The sequence below is a fragment of the Lycorma delicatula genome, chromosome 3 (assembly GCF_047948215.1).
Source record: "Lycorma delicatula isolate Av1 chromosome 3, ASM4794821v1, whole genome shotgun sequence".
Lineage (NCBI taxonomy): Eukaryota > Metazoa > Arthropoda > Insecta > Hemiptera > Fulgoridae > Lycorma > Lycorma delicatula.
The window spans coordinates 222,681,381-222,704,933 of NC_134457.1; the positions used below are offsets into that span (position 1 = coordinate 222,681,381).

The following is a 23,553-nucleotide window of genomic DNA, read 5'->3' on the forward strand; positions in this document are numbered from 1 at the left end:
ATATTTAGTGATATGCGATATCAAATTTCTATTCGCGCGCGTGCGATTGTTTTAACGTGCACTTTTGTATTAATAAAAAGTCACCTGATTTGAGGTTTGTCCGAAATGGAACGTTAAATAAACGGTAACTATCAGTTCTATTTTATTTATCGTAAATACAGGGTGATTTAGGAAGAAAGGGAAATAATTTGGGAACCGATTCTAGATCTTGAAATAAAGGAAAAAGTTCACGTACAAACATATGTCCGAAAACGCTTCTTTGTAAAGTTACGGCTAGCGTAAATTTCGCTCGGATTTCAGTTCCCCTGTGAAATAAGTCATACTGAAATTTTTAAGGCGTTATATAAGGGCTAAAATTGATGGTTTCTTATGTTTGTTGACCTGTAAAATAGAATTTAAAAAAACAGTACTATCATCCCTTATTTTCACGATATCCAGCGTAGAACAGAAAAGTTCAGTGACGAAAAACACGTTTTTTTAGGTTTGAAGTAGAATAACTCTGTTAAACAAACTTGTAGAGTTTAACTTAAATTCTATTATACCGTATTTAAAAATCTAGTAGTTTCTGAGAGTCTGTTTTTCACGCAAAAAACTACTAAACCGACTTTTCTGAAATGTTACGTAACCTGGAAGGACCATATGATTACTGTCATCACGAATGTTTCACCGTTTCAAAATTGTGGGGGATTAACTAACTTACGGTAACAACCGGATTAGGTCCTTTTCGTTTCTTGCCCTTCCGTCCATAAGTTTGCAAGTTTCTTGCATGGAAATATCTCAAATAGTAGGAAATATGTTTTTACCCGTACGGAGGACAGGTAACCGACTATAACTACCATTTTTAAAATGGAAACCGACTTTTTTGAAACCCGTATACTTCAAATTTTTAAAAGTTTCGAATCCTGTACTGACCAAACTGTGGCTCTGCAGAGATTACAATAAGTGACATTTTTAAAAATTGAAGAGATTTTGATTGTTATTTGTCACAAGAATGATAATGAACGCAGTAGCGCTAGACGGGAAGTATTCGGTGTAGTGACCGGTTAGTATTGTAGATGAAAAAAGCCAGTAGCGTAATATTCGTTGAAATAATTACATAATGATTAAAAGAGATCATATAAAAAGAAAATAGAGAAAAAAAATGTTAGAGGTAATTATTATTTATTAAAATTTTTGGAGGTAGCTTTGAGATGAATCGCTGGAAAACATTGTCGTTGTGGATATACACTATATTTTTGTAATATATGTTTTATATTTGTAAAAAATGTTCCAAGCGATGATACTGACTGTCTCACCTGAATTTGCGTCAGGTGTCGCAAGAACTTTGACAGCAACGTTTTGCACATTGTTGTCAAGGGCATTGATTTCTGTCGAACGTTCGCCTTCAGTTCATCGATACTGAGGGTTGTAACATTTGATAAGAAGTTTATTAAGTAAGTAATTATATATATATATAATTGAATGTTTGTCTGTCTGTGTGTCTCTTAAGCCTTTCTAAACCGTTCATCCGATAGCATGAAAATTTAGGGAACGGTTGGACGCATGCCAGGGAAGGTTTCTGAATTAGTTTGGACCCGCTAGGTAGCGCTTTGGTCGAGATATTTTGAAAAATTGTATTTATGGTCCGATTTGCCTCGTATTCAGAATACGTGTTACTTAAATGGAAAGAATTATCTCCGCAAAAAATGGTCCCGCTAGTTGGCGCCGGGGTTGAGATATTTAGAAAAATTATATTTATGGACCGATTTGGTTCGTATTCAGAATATGAATATTAGTTACGTGAAAATAAATATTTTTGCAAAAACTGTACCCGCTAGGTGGGGCCGGTGTCGACATATTTACGAAACAAACAAATATTCAAATAGACTTTTTTATTCTACATATATATATATATATATATATAAAACGCATGTTCGTATGTGTGTCCGCTAAAGATAAAAAAACTAATGGACTGATTTACGCGCGGGAAAACGGGGAAAAGGTGGAAAGAGAAAAGGGGAAAACGGGAAAGGCTAAAAAGGAAACTGGGTGAGCGATGATGGAGAAGAGCGAAAGGGAGAAGTTGGAAAGGGAAAAGGGGAAGGAGAATAAGTGAAAGGTAAAATTTGTGAAGTTCAGATTTTTAATTTTTTTATCAAATTTTCAATTGTGTATCAAATCTATCAAATTCTCTCTCTCTCTCTCTCTCTCTCTCTCTCTCTCTCTATATATATATATATATATATATATATATATATATATATATAGCAATAGCGAAGCATTGCCGGGTCTACTGGTATTTTAATAAAAATTAAAAAGCAAAAATTGTAATTATGGAGTAACAGATTTCATTTGCTCGCGGTGTGTGTGTGCGTGCGAAATCTTGCATTACTGATAAAGACATTACACAAGATTGAACATTAGATTTGATTAAATAATATAAAGCTTCATGAACCCCATCTGTATCACCGTATCTAGTTTTGAAGGTATATTTATTTATTGTAATACTTCATTTGTGCTAGATTTAAAAAAAAAATAAATAAATGAAAAATAAATATTTCAAGAGTTAATGATAAAATAATACCATAACATAATTTATAAAATTGTATAGTTTATACGTTGACAGAGGACTTTTGCTAAGAGGAATTTTAGAGGTAAATCTTTTTTTATTTAATTTTTTTGGGATGAGGCATAAGTAAAAACTTCTGTCAGTCTAACTAATGCGACGAGGGGGAGAGAGGGACGGGGTTTTTAACACACGCAGGTGGCTTCCTTCTATCTGATTGGCTACCGTCAGACAGTACTGGTCAAGCGTTGTACAATTCAAATACAACCGTAAACATGTGTACATGTGTGTGTGCGTACGTATGAGTATTGCTGTGCGAGTAACACGTTAATATAGACGTTTTCTTATAAAGACATTTCTTATATAGACGTTCGATATAATTAAATTAAATCAAGATTTGTCGATTATTTTATATTTATTACATTTTATTTAAAATAATAATTAATCTCCCTTAATATTTATAATTTTTTTTTTTTTAAATATTACGATAAAGTTTATCTGTTTTGTAAAGTAATTTAAAAAAAAAAAAAGATTCTTATTTAACTTATTAAAAATAAATCCATTAAAATAAAAAAAAAATAGATTGTAATAAAATCTTTACGGGAAGGAAACGAAGCTATATAAATATATTACTAGGATGAAAAATTATGATGCAAGTGTTATCGCACATAAAAAAAATATAACAAGACGGTCAGGAACCGCTTTGCTGGCCGTTCCGGTGTTACTAGAGAGCCTCCTAAAATTTTTAAATTTACCATCTGTTAAAAACAATAATTACAATTACTGTTTTAAGATGCTTTTTTTCTAAACGGCAATTGCAATTATTATTTTTAAACATTGCATATCTTAGGTTAAGCTGAGAGCGGATGATACTCGGTCCGGTCACAGTCTTTCAATAGATTTCAATGCCTCGGCACAAAATGAAGAAAAGCCAAAAACTGTGACGCTACATTAAAGACTTCACAATTTATCATTAAAGCTAAACCGTCTAGATGAAAACCCTTTTTTTTATTTATTTTATCGCTACGTTGCTTAGATAGGGAGATATACAGCGTTAAAGACAAAAGTGGCCTTTTACCTTTAAAATGGAACATTTCCGTTTAGCAAAATCGAAAAAAAGAAATTAAATGTAAAATTTTAAGATTTAAACTATTTTATTGCAGTTCACTTCTTTCTTTTTCCTGTTTAGCCTCCGGTAACTACTTTTCAGATAATACTTCAGAGGATGAATGAGGATGATATGTATGAGTGTACATCAAGTGTATGTAGTCTTTTACAGTCTCAGTTCGACCGTTCCTGAGATGTGTTAATTGAAACCCGACCACCAAAGAACACCGGTATCTACGATCCGGTATCCAAATCCGTGTAAAAATAACTTACTTTAGTAGGATTTGAACGCTAGAACTCTCGATTTCCAAATCAGCTGATTTGGGAAGACGCGTTCACCGCTAGACCAACCCGGTGGGTTATTGCAGTCGCTGATAAACTTTATTTCCCCTATGGGCTCGATCAAACGCGGAGAAATACTTTAAAATTTTTTTTAATGTTTTTTCTCGCCGATCTTTTTTTTAATTTGATTATTTTTTTAAATCTGAAGTATACGGTCAAGAAGATTATTCAAGCTTTAATTTTTTATTTATTCGCCTTTTTAGACCCGTCGGTTGCAAAATTAAAGTAGTTTGATCAGAATCATTTTTTATCGTGACACATAGGTGTCCTTCTAATTTTTACTCCTTGTACGAAGTAAAGGAAGTATAACGATCAGAACAAATTTCGGTTTTCATATTTCAACGGAAATATTCATTTTGACTAGTTTCGGCGTGACGTCTGTACGCACGTATGTATCTCGAATAACTCAAAAACGATTAGCTGTAGGATGTTGAAGTTTTGGATTTAGGACTGTTGTAACGTCTAGTTATCTACCTCCTCTTTTGATTGCAATCGACTGGACCAAAAGCGTTCAAAAAACGCAAGATCAATAAAATTTGGATTTTGGACTTTTTCTTAACTGCAGTAAAAAGTCCTCATCGATAGCTTTTCGATGATATATGATAAGTGGTATACGATAAATAATCTGGCCGGGATTCAAACCCGGGACCTCCGAATAAATGGCTGAGACGCACTATTACTCCGACATGTGACCGAAGGAGTGGTATAATTTAAATTTTATATAGATCCGCACTTCTGTATTCCCTCTAATATCCCTCAATTTAATATATGAAACCGATTTTACTTTTAATATTTTATATTTTATACTTTATTTATTTATTATTTTATATTTTTACTTTTAATATCTTTTTTTTTGTCTTTAGTCATTTGACTGGTTCGATGCAGCTCTCCAAGATTCTCTATTTATAGCCAGTCGTTTCAATTTCTTTTACATATTCCAAACGTCGCCTGCCTGCACAATTTTTCCCATCTACCTTTCCCTCCAATTTTAAAACGACTATTCCAGCAAGCCTTAATGTGGCCTATAAGTCTATCTCTTCTTTTAACTATGTTTTCCAAGTATGTCGGTTTGTTTTTCTTTAATCTTCCTTCTACTATTAATCTGAGGCCTAAAATCGCTTCCCTTGTCCCTATAATTTTTCTGAAACCAAATTGGTCTTCTCCTAACACTTCTTCCATTCTCTTCTGAATTCTTCTGTACAGAATTCTAGTTAAGATTTTTGATGCGCGGCTAGTTAAGCTAATTGTTCTGTGTTCTTCACATTTATCTGCTCCTCCTTTCTTCGGTATCGTGACTACAACACTCTTTTTGAAGTCTGACGTAACTTACCCTTTTTCCTAAATATTACCCACCGGTTTAATATTAACCTATTAAAATGTGCTATTTGAGGAATGTTCAAATTGTACAATTTTAATATAGGTGTGGAACAGAAAAGTCTATTGAAAAAAAAATTGTTTAAAATTTTAATAACAAATCATTTTTATTTGTCTTTTTTTATCCGGTATTGATTTACATGTTATTTAAAACCCTCCAACTAGTAAAAAGATAGACATCGACGACAAAATGTTGTCAATTATATTTTTTCATCGTCAAATGAAAACGCGTAATGAAAATTAATAGATTTCATTTTATATTTAATTATTTTACGCCATTAACATTACATAATTACAATAGCAATGTTATATCTTTGCAGACGGTGATTAATTAAAAATAAAACCCCATATTAAAAAGCGAATTGAATTATCTTTTTCATCGTGGTACTTTCTTTTCGTTTTACTGGCCTACTGATTCTGAACTAAACTAGTACTTACGGTAATTAATTATGAATGTAATATTAATATTGTAATTTAAATGAACGAATTAAACGCTTTACTTTCTGAATATTTTCGTATTTTTTTATCATCTATTGCACTTTAAAATACCGGTATGTACTCGATTTTTTTTTTAGCTTTTCGGTCCGGAAAATCGTGGCGCGGGGTACTCGAATAAATACGGTATATATTTTTATATTATAATAAAATTAAAAGATAAATACTGTGAATAATAACAAATAAACAGGAAGAGGAAGGTCCGATAAGGTATGACATCAAATAATGGGAGGGGCATTGACTTAACGTTATACAAGGAAACTGGGAGAGGGGTGAGGGAAAACGGTGAAAGGAAAAAGTTGGAAAGGGAAAAGGGGAAGGAGAATAAGTGAAAGGTAAAATTTGTCAAGTTCAGTTTTTTAATTTGTTTTATCAAATTTTCAATTGCGTTCATTTAAACTCTCTCTCTATCAATATCTCTCTCTCTCTCTCTCTCTCTCTCTCTCTCTCTCTCTCTCTCTCTCTCTCTCTCTCTCTCTCTCTCTCTCTCTATAAAAGCATTGCCGCTTCTGCTAGTATCAAATAAGTATGAACAGTGGTCACGTACAAGTAATTTGTTATATAGTTTTTTTTATATGCTATTGACCTTGAAAACATTACATATAATAGCGTCTGTATTTTTGTTTTGACTACACTGCCAGTTTTAACTGAAATTTCTTTTTTGTTTAGCAAGCGGCAGTGTAATTATATAGAGTTTTACTTTACAGTACGTATTATCTTATATACATAACTCTTGTACGAACAAATACAAAAAAAATTCAATAAGAAATCCTTTTTTCAGGCTTACTAGGAATTATAGAATGAGAAATGAAATATTTTCCTGTCTTCACAAAAGACGAATATATATTTTATATATCGATATACCGATTCAAAATGTTTATTACGATCGCCAAATGGATTGTCTAATTATTAAACATCATTACATTCGTAAATATTACTCTTAATAAGTAATATTAGTTTATAAGATATTTTGCGTACAGTCATTAGAAGAAATAGAAATGATATGTAAAACAAATTAATAAACGAGTTTTGCGCAAAATCCTTTAAATAAAAGAATCACATTAAATCACTCTACAACCCTTCAAATCGTTTATTTAGACTAAATAATTTTCCGTTCACATAAGTTATAAAAAAAACTTTTCTCAGGATTACCAGAGGAATTTCCTCTACAAAATAGATGAATCTATCTATCTATGGATAGGAGGTAATATCTATGGACAGCAGTAGTCCCACTACTTCCTATCTTATCAAATCTATTTAGATTATAAGTAACTCAACTCGTTCGTTTAAGACAGAACAGTGGAAATATTGCTGAAATATGAGTACGATTTCCATTTGTCAACTCAAAAAATATAATCAAAATAACAAATTCATTTCTTTATGATAAATTAAACTATCCTTTTTAAATGAATACGATTCATCGTAGAATTGAAGAATTCTGCGATAAAAATTAATTTCAATTTGCTCCTTCGAACGAAGGAGACACTTTCTCCTTCGTTCTCGCTCCTGTCCACCGTTTTGTTATTCTTATATCAAAAATTTATCTCAGGTTCGGATAGGCGAATCGCATTAACATTTGTTAAGCATCTTTGTAATGGAGGTTTTACAATATTTCGAAGCGCTCCTATGAAGAGGCCGCAGCATACCGTTTGGGAATCGCTGGTCGATAAGGTTTCGGTTATTATCAGTAATACGAAATTGGGAAATTATCTTCGATTAGTTTTCCTTATCGAGAAACAATTATTTCCATTTAGAAAGATTTTCTAGCAGTTTTAGCATTAGTTGCCCTTACATTCGATGCGTATAAAAGAAACTTCTTCTACTAAAATAACAGTTTGTTCAAAATATTATCGTGCTTTATATTTTCAACCGTGTTTAAATTTCCGTCTGTATTTTGTCCGAACTTGATTCAAAACAGTTCGGTCAATTCTGTATTATTTTAAAAATAGTTTTAAAAAAAATATTTTTTAATAAATCGGACAAAAATTTCAAATCTTGGCCTCACGTAATTATTTCTATCTGTAGCGATATCATTTCTGCTTCTATTTTTATCTTATTTTTATTTTCTCTGAAACAAATAAATTAGACGATCGAATCAATTTTATTAGAATTCCTTTTTTTCATTATAAGAAGACCGTATCGCTGAATCGTAAAATTAGACTGCATGATATAAGATCGGTTACAGTTTATTTTAAATTTTATAGATTAATTTAAAAGTAGTTTTTTTTTTGTTTTAAATGGAAGAGTAGCCTCGGATAAAATATCAGAACGTTTTACTCTTAGAAAAAAAAAACATTAATATAACATTGAGGTATATTATTTAAACAGGAGGTATTTTCTTTACCGGTTTCCACATTGTGGAGGTAATGAAAAAAATGCTTAGTTAATTTTCAAGGGCAAAAAGTGTGTTATATAAGATATACGTGCAATGAAAGCAGAGGAGAAAAAGGATACATCGGTTAGACATGGAGAGGGAAGAGGGAAGAATTGCTGCGTGTTGGTTTAACTTTTAACCGTTTTACAGTTTCAATTCTGCTACGATATAGAATAGGACTTTTTATTACTCAGTTTTAAAAGTATAACACACACACACACACACACACACACACACACACACACACACACACACACACACACACACACACACACACACACACACACACACACACACACACACACACACACACACACACACACACACACACACACACACACACACACACACACACACACACTTTAGGAAAAATTAACTATAATAATTTGTATATTTTGTGAATGCATTTTTAAATATTAAGAATTCAAGATTAAGTTGTACGGAAGATAGTGATTAAAGTTTTTAACCTAGAAAAACAAAACCAAGTTTGTTTTTATTAAGATTTATTGAACGGCAGTTTAATGAGTGAAATTCAAAAATTTATTAAACCTCATGATTAATAAATCAAAAAATTTACAGATTCTTACTTTTACTGTGCTAGTAAATAATTGTTATAATTATGCCCAAGCTAAATTCAACGATATTTTTAATTAGCTGACAACTAATACATTATTACTTATCGATCTTGTTTTTGTTTGATATTAAACATTTTTAGCTGACTTAAAATAATCTTAATTCGAGGAATAATTTGTTGTAAACACATCATAATTAAAAATGTATATACATTTTTCAATCTCTTAATAAGATTTAGAAACAATTTTATTCTGTTTATTTATTAACTATCATAAATATTTTTTGAACAAACAGTGGCAAAACGTTTGTGTTTCACGCTATACAATTTTTTTTTATTATTATTAAATTTCTTATATGTAAAATTATTAATAATTTTTTTTAAAGTATTTATGATGCCATCTACCGACTCAATTTCACTTTCGTCGTTAACGTTTTGGTGTATGTACGTGGGTTTATAATGATGAACTTTTTTTATAGAATATTCTAGAAAAATAACTGTTGAACACAATTTAGGACGTTATTTAAAGTAAGTAATAACTTTATTACTCTTTATTTAGTAAAAAAATAATGCATTTTACATTAGCTTGATTAACCAATATGGCGGCGTTATTTTTATAAAATTAGATTTTATATAGGAACTGCAATGCATTTTAGATCCATGAGAATATAGTGGATGCATTACTTTCATATAACCCCCTTTAAATAATTTAAGTGAAGCTGTTAAAATTAAGTTATACAGTTTTTAATGTATTAAATATATTCATATCTGCCCTATTTTATTGTTGTGCAAAAAATATTGCTCCTATTTTATGTTTTGTATTCCAAAAATACGAAGATAAGATCACCATCGGTGTAGTTTTCTCAAAGTGTAATGTAATGAGATAAACAGATTAAAGGTATCACTTGTATGATTGAATGTCACACATATTTCAGTGGATTCCAGTATTTCGATGTTAAACAAAGCAAAGGTAAATCCTTCCTAAATTTCTATACTGTGTCTTGTACAGAAAACTCATTACTTCTTTGAGACTGGTTGTGTCAGTTACCTCATATCAGGTAATAGTTATGGTGCACATTTAGCTATTTCATGGTAACTTAAACTGAAAGAAACCTGATGTATAATTAAAATTCTCATTTTCACCAACATGTAAAATTTTACTCAGATTTTGTAACCGGTCTATAATTGTCATAAGTTAATAATCGAATACAAAAATATTTATTGTATCGCTTCCAATGTATTCATTAGTTTTATTTAAAATTACAGGTTTTGGACGCTAAGAGCACTAATGTTGATATGAAATTGAGAGACAACAGAGATGGTACATATACATGCAGTTACACACCAAAATCTGGAGGAAGACATGCTGTACAGGTAATACAGTTATGATCTTTTTTGTTTAGATATCGACTAAGACATTCCAAAAAAAATAGTATCATAGTATACAGTTACCTGATCAAAAAGAACTGCAATTTACATTACTACATTTTTTAAGATTATTGAAGTGGAACTTTGCTATATTCTTGCCTAGGACAGTCAGTGATGATAAGTTTTTAAAAAAAAATTGTTATAGAATTTGATTCGGTGTGTCGTTACAGCAGATTGAACAGGAACTGGTTTATTAAGCACGGCTTCATTCATTTTCGTTTAAATTAGTTCACATACTTTTATTTTGAAAATGTTGCTCCTTCAGATGTTATAGGTGTTGCAAAATGATTATAACAGGATTCAATTCCACGATTTGGTTTCAGGTTTGCATTAAAGAATTCATAGTATATTTTAATAAATAATTTCTGAGCACTTACCCTACTGCTATACTAGTATTTTTTTATGTTTTATTGGTGAATATGAAATTGTTTTCATATTATAAATTAAAGTGAATTAGTGCAATTCAATGAAATTAAAATATTTTAATTGATCGTGACAGAAATCATATTTGGTGTGTATAGTTTTTAACCGATAAATGTTAACTTTTATTATTTAAAAAATGTATTGCCATTATTTGAGTAAGTGGTGCCCACCAAAGTTCTTGCAATAATAATAATAATAATAATTTATTTATTTGTTTGTTCGTATTTTTTGTGTAATAGGACAGCTAACTATAGTCTTTGTGTGTTACACAATAGTACATAAAAAAATTTAAAAAATCAATATACATTAAATATAAATTAAAAATTTCAATATAAATTAAAAATACAAAATTTAATCATTAGTTCATAATAATTATTAGTCATTGGTTCATAATCATAGCTCATATAATTATTAGTTCATAAAAATAAGAGTAATACTGGTGTTTTAATTATGTTACACAATTATATTATTATCTTTGTCTTATTAGTGTCTTTGCATAAATACAAGATTACAGATAAACATGTACACATAATTAAAAATACACATAATTCAGGAAACAAAATTAAATAATATAGTTTAATAACAATAATAACATTAGTTATAAATTCAAAAGTTTACATCTTAACTCCTTCATCCAATTACATTTAATTAGAATTTCAGTTACTTATACAGCACTGTCAATATATACATATATATACATACACATATACATAGATACATATATACATATATATATATACACACACACACACACACACACACACACACACACACACACACACACACACACACAAAATTGAAGAGGATATTACAGCTTTATTGACCAGGGAAAGTAGATAGCTGCATCCCTTACTTATTAAGAATAGTAATAGTATAGTAGCTATTTTATGGCTCATACCAGGATCCAGGATGTCTTGTAAATTAGAATTGAAGTACTAACCAAGGCAGGTAATAGAAATAAGCAATTGATGGTGTTAAAATAGCTTGTACAGTTTAGCCTTGATCTTTCAAATATCACATGAAAAGGGAAGCAATCAATAACTCAGTTGTAACTCTTAACCCAGAAATAACTTACAGAAAATTACATTAAAAGATTTTAGATAAGGTAATAAATTACACCCCTTTACAACTAATGGTTGTATAAATCCTGGACTGTCTCAAGGAGTAGCATCCTCAAAATTGAAGGATGTGAAATAAGAATAAAATTTCAATAGCTGAAGCCTCATTTAATAATCTAGTTCCCATAGTTAAACAGACTTAAACAATGTTAAGTACAGTTTCACTGCGTGTTACTGGAATCTATAATTGACAAAAAACTGCTGAAATAATTAAACTGAGGATATATAAATGTAATAAAATTTAATTATTATAATCAGTGAGTTAAACTATGAGAAAGTCATAATTATTCCAATTTAATCTAAATTTTTTTTCAAGAAGTGAAAAACACCTGAAGGTAGTATGATCTCTGATAATTTTTATTATCAGAATTTGCAGTTACAGAAAAAATACTATTTTACTGTAGGAGGTACATTTAGGTTCTAGTCTAAAATAATATAATCAAATGAAATAAAATAAATAAAATAGTTAATTTTTTATGTATAATACATTATTAAGTTCTTCTGTTACAGGTGTCTGGTGGATTCTGGTGCAATTGGAAAAGTAGAAGATCGTAAAGTGACATGTACTATAACCAATCCATCTCGGTCTCTCACAGAAAACCATATTACTTCACTTGCTGATGGAACATACCGAATCGGTTGTTATACACCATTTGAAGAAGGTATTGGTTCTACTATATTAAGTGAATTTTTTAACAGTTATAAAAATTAGTTAATGTTCAAGGTTTTCTAAAAGGGTGAAGTTAACTGAATAATATAACCAGTCTATTGTTAGGTTTGTCTACATTTAAATAATAGAATGAAATAGATAAAAAAGAGTAAATTAATGAAATTAGGTATTTAAAAAAAAACTTGAGAACCGTTTCCATTAATTGGCAGTATTTTCTGTAAATGTAAGTGTTAGATTAACTTTTCGTTGGATTTCTTAGAATATATTAGTACAAGTTCAGGAATGCATTTGTTAGCATGAATTATTGTTTACTGTTTTTACTTTACTTTTGATTTCATTATCTCTTCTTTTTTTTTAAATCAAAATTTCAAATTTATTTCAATCGCCTTTCTCTTTTTGGTTTTAATTTTTATTGTTTTATTGTTTACATAATGCATTTAATTAGAGTAATATTCACAATATTATTTATTTAATTAACTGCATATTCTGATGTACATAATAAACATTTCTGATTGAAGCATAGGTGTGTAAAAAGGTATGCTTACATTATTTATATAATTTTAAAAATGCTGCCTGTTAATAGAAAAGATTCAAAGTTGTCATTACAACTTTTCAAAACCACCATTAAATGAGTAAAAAATTGTTTCTGAAATTTCTACTGTCATCATAAGGGTTCAAGAGAAACCATAAAAATATGTAACTTTGTATACATGACAATTTTTATTTGCAAAGATTTATTTGTGTGATTGTTAAATAAGTTCCTTTCTGAAGTGTTTTTATTGCTAATTTTTATAAAATCATATTTATTCTGTCATTCATTGTAGAGGAACATAATTGTGTTTTTAAAGAGAAAAAAAAACATCCATTAATTTTGTGTTTTAGTAACACTTTTCTTTACATGGAGAGAAAAGTCAAATTTTCTGTTGTTTTAAGTTTGTTATTTTTGAATATTTTACTTATGTTAGATAAGGCGTGCAAGGTGATTTTTATTTGCTGTGGCCATACAATTTACACATGCACAGGGACATGAGGAAGTGATCTGTGTATTTGTTACAATAATTTGATAAATTCATTTTGTTATGTGTGCTAAATCAATTTATTATATTTGTCAACTTCTTGATGTCCTTGGAAGGTCAGAAGAGTTTCTGAAAGTGTTATGATGAAAGTGTCCATTCAGTGTAAATTTGTCTTGGCTTGCCATTAAAATTGTTTTGTTTGGAACTACCATATTTAAAGTTATCAACTGTTTAAAATTTATCTCCTTCAAGAAAAACAATGAAAAATTTGTTGTTCTTTCCACGGATTATCTAATAAAAATAAATCTGTGGTGACTGAGCTCTTTTATAATCTAAATTCGTATGAAAAATTATGTTAGAATCTCTTTTTTTTTAGTTACTCTCACTTACCCTCCTTTGTTACTCTTTTTACTCAACTCATGTCAAAAATTTTAGATTTCCTAACTCTTCATATTTAAGTAATAACATTGGGGAATAAAAAGTAATTTTTTTTTGTCCCTAGGAAGAAAAATATGTATTTCTAATAGTATTTTTTCTATTGAATTTAAATCTGATATCGGTTTTTTCCCATTACACAAGGTTTCTGAGAGACAGGCATCTATAATTTCAAACATTTTAATACTTTTTGCATTCTTAATTACACAATATTCAAATATTTGACTCATCTAGAAAGTAAGAAATGATGATTTTCTGCTATATTTTGATTGTGCAGCATTCCTCTTGATGGTCCAACAATAATCGGCCAGCATATTAGGATTCCATTTTCCTTGATACATCTTTTCCATAGCTGAAATCTGATGAAAGTGTGCCTCATTCTCATTGCTCACTGTGCCAAGATTTTCTGGGAAGAAATCTAGGTGTAAGTGCAGGAAGTGTGCCTTTACGTACATAGTATAACCCAAATTTTTAAAAGATCATTGACAGTATCACAGTAATTTTCCTCCTTTCGATTTCCCAAAAAACTCTTGAGTAACATTTTTGAATGTTTGCCAATCTGTTTTCTCTGGTGGATTCAATATTTCCTCAAACTTTTCATCATGCATTAGTGGTCATATTTGTGGACCCACAAATATTCCTCCTTTAATTTTTACATCACTAATTTTAGAAAACTTCTGTTTTAAGTACATGAAAACACGAGTATTGTCCATGTCCTTGACAAAATTCTTCATTAATCTTAGTTTGATGTGTAACGTAGGTAGATGCACATTTTTAAGATTACACAATGGGTCATGTTTCACATCTTTCTGTTCAGGAATGAGTGATTCGCGTTTAGGCCACTTTTTTCTAAGGAAATGGTTTTGTCTGTCCCTACTATCCCATCTACACAAAAAAAAACAGCAGTACTTTGTGTAACCGAGCTGCAAACCAAGAATAAGTGCAATTACCTTCAAATCACCACAAATATTCCATTCATACTCTGAATATTGAAGCTTTTCAAATATAAATTTAAAGTTTTCATATGTTTCTTTCATACTAGCAGAGTTAGCCGCAGATACTATGGGAATTTGTTGCCATTATGCAGAAACAACTTTTAAACTAACTCTAGAGTATTCGGTGAACAAGTGCCATTCTGTTTGTTTATGTTCATTACAAAGTGTCTCCATAAGAAAAGAAATGTCATTATAAAACACTAAGCCATTTTCTTCAGAAAAATAGTCTTTAAATTCAGAATAACGATTACGATAAGTACATATCTTTGTATTCTTTTGAAGAAGATTCCGTCCTTTTAGCTGGGAAGCAAGCATTTCAGACTGTTTTTTTGGATAATTTTAAATCTCGTATGAGATCGTTAAGATTCTCTTGAGTCAGCAAATGAGGCTCGGATGAACTGCTTTGTTCAAAAATTGTATCACCAGAATCTGTTTTTTTTCTTCCTTACTTCCATCAGACTTTGAGCTCACTTCATCTAATGTCACATGCTCTGGAGGCTTTAGTACGGGCAATTCTTTCCAGTGTGGAACTGGTCTTATTGCAGATTGCAAGTTAGGGTACACCACTGTATGTTTTGATTTTGACGTAATCCCTTTAATATTTATTAAGCAGAAATAACAGTCCGAATAGTGATCTTTGGGTTCTCCAAGAAACAGGGGTAAAAATTTGGTTGTAATTAATTTATTGATGAAGTACAAAGAATAGCTATATCCAGGTCCTTTGCAAAATTTTGCCACTTAAACTCAACAAAATATGAATGGAATAGATAATAAGTCGGGATCTTTCCTTTTAACACAAAATGTTTAATTTTAGTAATTTAATGTTGATGCTAATATGTTTTTTATTTTAATGTAAATTACAGTCTTACATATACCTCTGCTTGCTTTGCTTGCTCCGAGTCTTATCTTTTTGTAATCTGTTTGGAAGTATTATATCGTGCCCGAATCGCTTTGTTTTCAGTCATTTGACTGGTTTGATGCAGCTCTCCAAGATTCCCTATCTAGTGCTAGTCTTTTCATATCTGTATACCCCCTACATCTTGCATCCCTAACAATTTGTTTTACATATTCCAAACGTGGCCTGCCTACACAATTTTTTCCTTCCAATATTAAAGCTGCTATTCTAGGATGCCTTAGTATGTGGCCCATAAGTCTGTCTCTTCTTTTAGCTATATTTTTCCAAATGCTTGTTTCTTCATCTATTTGCCGCAATAGGTCTTCATTTGTCACTTTATCCAACCATCTGATTTTTAACATTCTCCTATAGCACCGCATTTCAAAAGCTTCTAATCTTTTCTTCTCAGATATTCCGATTGTCCAAGTTTCACTTCCATATAAAGCGACACTCCAAACATAGACTTTCAAAAATCTTTTCCTCACATTTAAATTAATTCTTGATGTAAATGAATTATATTTCTTACTGAAGGTTCGTTTAGCTTGTGCTATTCGGCATTTTATATCGCTCCTGCTTCATCCATCTTTAGTAATTCTACTTCCCAAATAACAAAATTCTTCTACCTCCATAATCCTTTCTCCTCCTATTTTCACATTCAGGGGTCCATCTTTGTTATTTATACTAGATTTAATTACTTTCGTTTTGTTCTTGTTTATTTTCACGCGATAGTTCTTGCGTAGGACTTCATCTATGCCGTTCATTGTTTCTTCGAAATCCTTTTTACTCTCGGCTAGAATTTCTATATCATCAGCAAATCGTAGCATCTTTATCTTTTCACCTTGTACTGTTACTCCAAATCTAAATTGTTCTTTTACATCAATAACTGCTAGTTCCACGTAAAGATTAAAAAGTAACGGAGATAGGGAACATCCTTGTCGGACTCCCTTTCTTATTACAGCTTCTTATGTTCTTCAATTATTACTGTTGTTGTTTGGTTCCTGTAAATGTTAGCAACTGTTCTTCTATCTCTGTGTTTGAACCCTAATTTTTTTAAAATGCCGAACATTTTATTCCAGTCTACGTTATCGAATGCCTTTTCTAGGTCTATAAACGCCAAGTATGTCGGTTTGTTTTACTTTAATCTTCCTTCCACTATTAATCTGAGGCCTAAAATTGCTTCTCTTGTCCATATACTTTTACTTTTTCTGAAACCAAATTGGTCTTCTCCTAACACTTCCTCCACTCTCCTCTCAATTCTTCTGTATAGAATTCTAGTTAAGATTTTTGATGCGTGACTAGTTAAACTAATTGTTCTGTATTCTTCACATTTATCTGCCTCTGCTTTCTTTGGTATCATAACTTTGATACCAAAGTCTTTTTGAAGTCTTACGGAACTTTCCTTTTTTATAAATATTACACACCAGTTTGTACAATCTATCAATCGCTTCTTCACCTGCACTGCGCAGTAATTCTACAGGTATTCCGTATCAGTAATTATCTACTTATATCCTACATGAAGAAGCTAATGGATTACTAGTAAAATTGATACGCACTGTGTAGAAAAGATGTAGATACATTCTTTCGAGTGGAATCGTTTGCAGTCCTCTTTAGATGATCCTTTCTTCCTGCTAGTGATCTCTAGGTTTTGGCTGAATGCCTGCTAGGTCCGGCTTAAGATTATGGTAATCTTTAGAAATATTATGTCCTTGAATTTGAGTGATTTTCTCCCAAGTGTCTGCATAAAAAGCTAACCTACAGCTGAAGAATGGTAATGAGTACTATCAGACCTCGTATTTCATAATAAAAATATGAGTACAATATTTACGTTACGAATGTATTAATTGCTAGCATAACCAAAACATAGTAAGTTGAAAAAAGGATTTATTATCATCGTCACATATAGTACTGTTTTTTTCTTTTGTTGCAGGTAACACAACGTTCATTTAATTATTAAAAAAAAGAAGAACTACAATGGAAGTGTCCTTCCATATATTGTGGTAAAACCTTTATTTTTTTATTATTTTATAAAATTTTTCATCAAAGCAAGTTTTATATGTAATGGTGGAAGGTAGACGTTCTTTAGATTTACAAAATTCACAAATAATATTTTTCTGCTCAGCTCTTGGGCCGGTTTTTTAGTTTTAATGTAATAGTTTTTCTGTTTCTATTGTCCTGCTTGTGTAATAAACCAAAGTACTTTGTATAACTGATAGATGCAGCCTTAAGAAAAAATTGCTATCACCCTTAGGTCTCTACATATACGCCCATGAATAACTTTCATCTGTATCAACACAAGTAAAAATTTCATACTGTCATATGTCTTCTTCATTTGTGCTAAAGAGGAAAGGAGAATTGATGTTTTCTTATTTCCAATGTGAAGGAGGATGGTTTTCAAACATTTTCAGAGGGATCTATATGCAGTCTGAATTCTGAAGGATTGTGACGCTGCTATAGTAAATCCAGTGAGGAATTTAAATCATTGGAGAACACTTTTATCGTGTAAGGAGAACAGGTGCCGAAATTCTTGCTGCTTAGTAAAGGAAAACATATTTGAGTGCCACTGTATTAAAGGTTAAAGCTTTCTAATTTTGAAGTCAGGAACTCTGAGATTACATTTAAAACAAATTAACATGACGAAACAGATCATTAAGGTTCTGGTTCAGTAATTTGTGAGATTCAGTGCTCTCATCTTGGGAATTTGGATCCTGTTCTTTTTCGTTAATTTCTAAGTCACTATGTCTTCATCACCAACATTTTCTTCTAAACTGCACGTTTCTGGTAGAATTGGAAAAGTTAACGCCTCTTCATTTGGAATAGGCTCTCATAACTGAAGGAAGAGTATAATATGAAACAGATTTCTTAAATTTACTTGTAATGCCTTTGCATTATGCAAGAGTAAACAGTGTGCGAGTGGTCCTAAACGATCTTTTCATACCCACAACAAAAGGCGTATATTGTGGCTTCCCACTTATTCAGCTATTTAGTAAAGTTACACAAAAACTATAGCAAATAAGAGGTCCGAGAAGCCCCACGCCCCACCAAAATGCGTTAATGACTCCCGGCCCCTCCAGCGGCAAAATAAATATAACCGCACTCCCGAAGGAGAGTTCCGGTACGGATTTCTTGTCACAAGTGACAATTAAGGATGTCCTACTGGAAATTCTAGCAATATTCCCCGCCTGTGCCAAGCAAATTCTCTGAAGGACGTGGTATTCAGGCCATCATAGAGTGTGACATGCTATCTAGGTACGGTTAGGCAAACTCTCAGACTGCTACAGTCGAACGCCAATTCAGTAGTAGGCAAGACGGCAGAACGTTGCCGCCAGGCCGAGTGTCTACTAATAGACGTGATACTGTTGTCCGGGTCGTTACTGTACGCGAACAAACAACTGACTATTCTAAATTACTTTACGTATAGTACGGATAGGCCAGTACGACCCGGACCTTTTCACAGACAGCAGCGCATCTCCAAACAGAGCCGCACGGTTAGACAAATAGTCTCGCACTACGGCCTGCAGGGCACAGGACCGTTGCGGTCCTCCGACCAACAGAGGATAGAACTCCAATACAAAGAAAGAAATGACCCCAACATGCCAAAAAAAAAATTGCCAAACACATCCACAGTCGGCGCCTTCCACTTCGGCAAGTGCACTCAAGATGGAATCCTCAGTGAATCCCCCTTCATGAAGCCATACTGGCCTCAACTAAAAAGACATCTAACATCGATGCATTCCCGGAGCCGTTCCACGGATAGCCTCTCGGGGGGCTTGCCGATGGCCATCTCGAGACTGATGACTGTCGACCTAACTAGAGTCGTTTCCTGGTTTTGGGAGCACCGTCACCAAACCCATCTTCCTGCAAGTCGGATAGCCGCTCCGACTGGGGCGCCTTGAGAGCTGCCTGCCGGGCGGCTCTCTTGTGACGGGCGGCGGGTGGTGGAGGGTGTCCGGGGCTCGTTGGTCAGTGCCCGGTCCTTTCTCGGTGCCATTCGGGAGGGCACTCGGTCTGTGGTCACAAGATCTGCGGCTTGCTCGCTCGTGATGGGGTCTCGCCCGCCCTGGCCCCGACTACTGCTTCATCTTCCGGAGCGCCTGGAGGCAGATTGTCCGGGTTCTCCTGGTGAGTCGCCACGAATGTTGGCGTGTGGTCACGACCGCCTGGCCCGCGCCGAGGGCTGGACGGTGCGCGCAATTGCATGGGCTTGGCGGCTGCCTTACAGGGGTTGTAACGTCGCATGGAACACAGTGAGCAGGTGGAATTGATGGCTGAAAAATTCAGCTGGTCCATCAAGACTGGCTGCGATAGGGTCCTACGGCGGCCAAGGCTAATGGACGGTCCCATCATCGTAGTCAGTCCGCTGATTAGAGAGTGCCTGTAGCCGTCATGACCTTCGCTTTTGGGAGGCCGTCTGTTGATCGCAGACGGCGGCCCGGAAAAAGATGGTAGTCCTCTGACCTAAGCGTGCTGGGCGCAAGGGTAGATCGTAGGTAGGCCCAAGCGTAGCCCCCTAACGGGGATTATCGTTGATGACGTGCGCGCTGAGGTCCTACGTATCTATCGGCGCGTCCGCAGTGAAGACGTAGCGTGCTGGGTGCAAGGGTAGATCGTAGGTAGGCCCAAGCGTAGCCTCCTAACGGGGATTATCGTTGATGACGTGCGCGCTGAGGTCCTACGTATCTACCGGCGCGTCCGCAGTGAAGACCTACGAGCCATCAAGGAAATCACACTCGTGTTTCGGAGAGATTCCATGCGCGAGTTGCAGCGCAACCCCTGGCAGCTCGCGAAATCGTGTTATGGGCCCAAGCCATTGCACGTGCAATCCGGTTTTCGCTCGAGTTTGGTAGTCGAGACGATACGTTGACATCTGAGGCGACTTACCGGGCGTTCCTGGATGCTCTGTTTCCGGATGCTCGGAAAGATGGTGTGGTGGTCGGCGTCGGGGAGGGTGGGACGCCGTCCCTGGCGTGCGGGTTGTGGGTCCCGTGATTGTGGACCGTCTGTTTTCGCGAATGGCGCTGGGGGTGGCCGGGTGTTGGCTGGCTTGACCCGGTTGTCTTCTGTCGCCTTTTGCTTGTCATGGGGAGCTCTTGGCGGGCGGTTCTCTGGGTGCCTTGGTTTGGGCTTCTTTCCGCTTGTCGGGAAGTGGCTTTGGTGAGGGTGCTTTTGGAGCCGGGAAGGGGTTCTGGTTCGGTCGGCAGTTGTCGGCTTCTTGATGGTTTTTGGCGGGTTGCTTCGGGGGGCTGGTTGTGGGGCGGCTCTGGGGATGCATCGATGTGAGATGTCTTTTTAGTCGAAGCCAGTATGGCTTCATGAAGGTGGATTCACCGAGGATTGCATCTTGAATGCACATGCCGAAGTGGAAGGCGCCGACTGTGGATGTGTTTGGCAATTTTTTTTGACATTGAGGCGTCATTTCCTTCTTTGTATTGGAGTTGTATCCTCTATCGGTAGGAGGACCGCAATGGTACTGTGCCCTGCAGGCCGTAGTTTGAGACTATTTGTCTAACTATTTGTCAGGCTCTGTTTGGAGATGCGCTGCTCTCTGTGGAAGGTCCTCATCGTGGGAATCCCGCAAGGTTTCGTTCTCGGTTCTCTGCTCTGTAGTTTGGTATTTGACGGATTTCTTTGGCTGACATTCCCGAAAAGGTTCGCGGCTCGTGCTTTCGCCGATGACTGTCTCCTGTTGGTTCGTGGTGGTTTGCGGCCGCGGCTTGCGGAACGGGAGCGGGCTGCTTTGACGACCGGTTAGGGCTGGATGGGTGTGTAGAATTTTGGGATTTCTGTGCCCAAAACGAAGTTTTTGGCACAGAAATCTCAAAATCTTGTAGACTGTGGTGAACCATCACTTCGGGATAGACGAAACCAGCTTTTATTATCTTATTTTGCTCGTCTCAAAGGACAGCAAAATCACCCGGCTTTTGACTCGTTCTTTAGAAATCCTAATTTAAGAAAGTACGAGGACCATCCACATTGTACTGCATCAGTAGGCGTTCGTACCCGACGTCTACTGCAGCATATAAATGTTGACACACCGTCATTCTTTCCAACGTATCGTTGCTCATATCCACCGCGGGGAATAAACCTTATAAATTTTACTTTTCACCTTACGACATACAATAAACAATCAACACTACCTATTGTCTTCCAGCAAATATTTCAGTGTGTTCTCTCCAAGATGAACCCAGACGCGGTGGTATACATTGATGGATGGAAACAAAACGATACAGTTGATTGTGCATTTGTTGTCAATGAAAGAACTTATATGTGTTGGTTCTGTGTTCTGATTTTGTTATCCGAGTAGGGAGTCTTTTACACTCCCTATCGGAATTTCTCAAATTTTATTTGTTTTTTTTTTTTTAAGTTGTAAGATTTTAGTGATATTAGTTGTAAGTAATTCTGTAAATATAATAGTTTTAAGTTTTATTTCACCGTTTTAATTTTTGCTTTTAACTCGGTTTTAATTTTTTATTATATAATTTTATATTAGTTTTAAGTTTTATTTAATTTTACTATTTTAGTTTTTAACCTAGTTCTAAGTTTTATGTTAGCGGTTTTATATTTTTTTATTTTTGTCTTTTTGTTATTCGAGAATGGGCGTTTTGCACCCATCTCGGACCTTGTTAAATTATATTTACTTTTGTGTTTACCCGTGATATTAGTTTTAAGTTTTACTACCTCCGTTAGATTAGTTTTTAATTTATTTTATTTTTTTCATAAAAAAATGATAACACATAGACGTTTTTTGCCCTCAAAAAACAAAACAAAATTAATGCCTCTTTGAGAGGACGAAACAAGTGGTAATCAGAAGGGGCAAGATCAGGACTGTACGTAGGATGAGCCGGTACTTCAAAGTTGAGTTTCTGGAGCGTTTCATCAGTGCGGGCAGCAGTATGTGGACGGGCATTGTCGTGCAACAACACAAAAACTTTCGACAGCAGTCCTCGGCGTTTGCTTCGAATCGCAGGCTTCAGCTTGACAGTAAGCATCTCACTGTAACGCGCGCTGTTTATTATCGTGCCCCTTTCCTCATAATGTTCCAGTACTGGGGTCTTGTGAGTCTCAAAAAACCGTAAGCATCAGTTTTACTGCGGGCGGTTGGGTCTTGAACTTTTTTTTTGCGGGGCGAATTTGGATGTTTCCATTCCATACTCTGCCGTTTACTCTCCGCCTCGTAACGATGTTTCCGCGTTTCGTCACCGGTGACGATTCTGTCTAAGAAGATCGTTCGTTACCGAACGAAATGTTTTTGGCAGATGTACAAGCGCGTTTGTTTATGCGACTGTGCGAGTTATTTTGGGGCCCGTCTTGCACAGACTTCATGAAACCCAAGTCTGCTGTGGACGATTTCATAGGCAGAACCGTGACTGATTTGCAGACGAGGTGTCACTTCATCGATAGTTACTCGTCCGTCTAAGAAAACCGTGTCGCGTGCACGCTCAATGTTTTCCTCATTTGTGGCGGTAAACGGTCGTCCGCTCCTTTGTCGTGCGTACCACTTGTGCGACCGTTTCACAAATTGCCCTGATGTTTGCTATGTTAGAGAACAAGATGAGGATAAAGGTTAAAGGTAGGCAAAACAAAATTAATCTTTTCTAATAACTGTTATTTAATTTGAGAGCTAGAAAATTTTGCAAATACATCTACGTAGCGATATCCCGTGTCATACTTTATAAAAGATTTGCATTCGGTAGTGTAAACGTTAATCGTGGAAAGGTGAGTTAAAAAAAGAATAACTTAAAAAAATTGTTTATTACTTTCTTAAATT

At 34.3% G+C, this 23,553-nt stretch overlaps 1 protein-coding gene across 5 annotated transcripts in view; it reads left to right on the forward strand.

Annotated features, from left to right (window-relative positions):
- The window catches only part of LOC142322467 (low-density lipoprotein receptor-related protein 2-like), a 93,576-nt gene that overhangs the window by 11,602 nt on the left and 58,421 nt on the right, over positions 1 to 23,553 (forward strand). For 2 of the 5 annotated variants that reach the window (XM_075361579.1, XM_075361580.1), the window contains 2 exons: positions 10,075 to 10,182; positions 12,288 to 12,439. In XM_075361579.1, the coding sequence (XP_075217694.1) occupies positions 10,127 to 10,182; positions 12,288 to 12,439 (208 nt within the window). In that variant the 5' untranslated portion in view covers positions 10,075 to 10,126. Of the gene's footprint in view, positions 1 to 9,221; positions 9,337 to 10,074; positions 10,183 to 11,457; positions 11,608 to 12,287; positions 12,440 to 23,553 lie in introns of those variants that run through there. The other 3 variants (XM_075361581.1, XM_075361583.1, XM_075361582.1) reach the window with 3 other exon arrangements.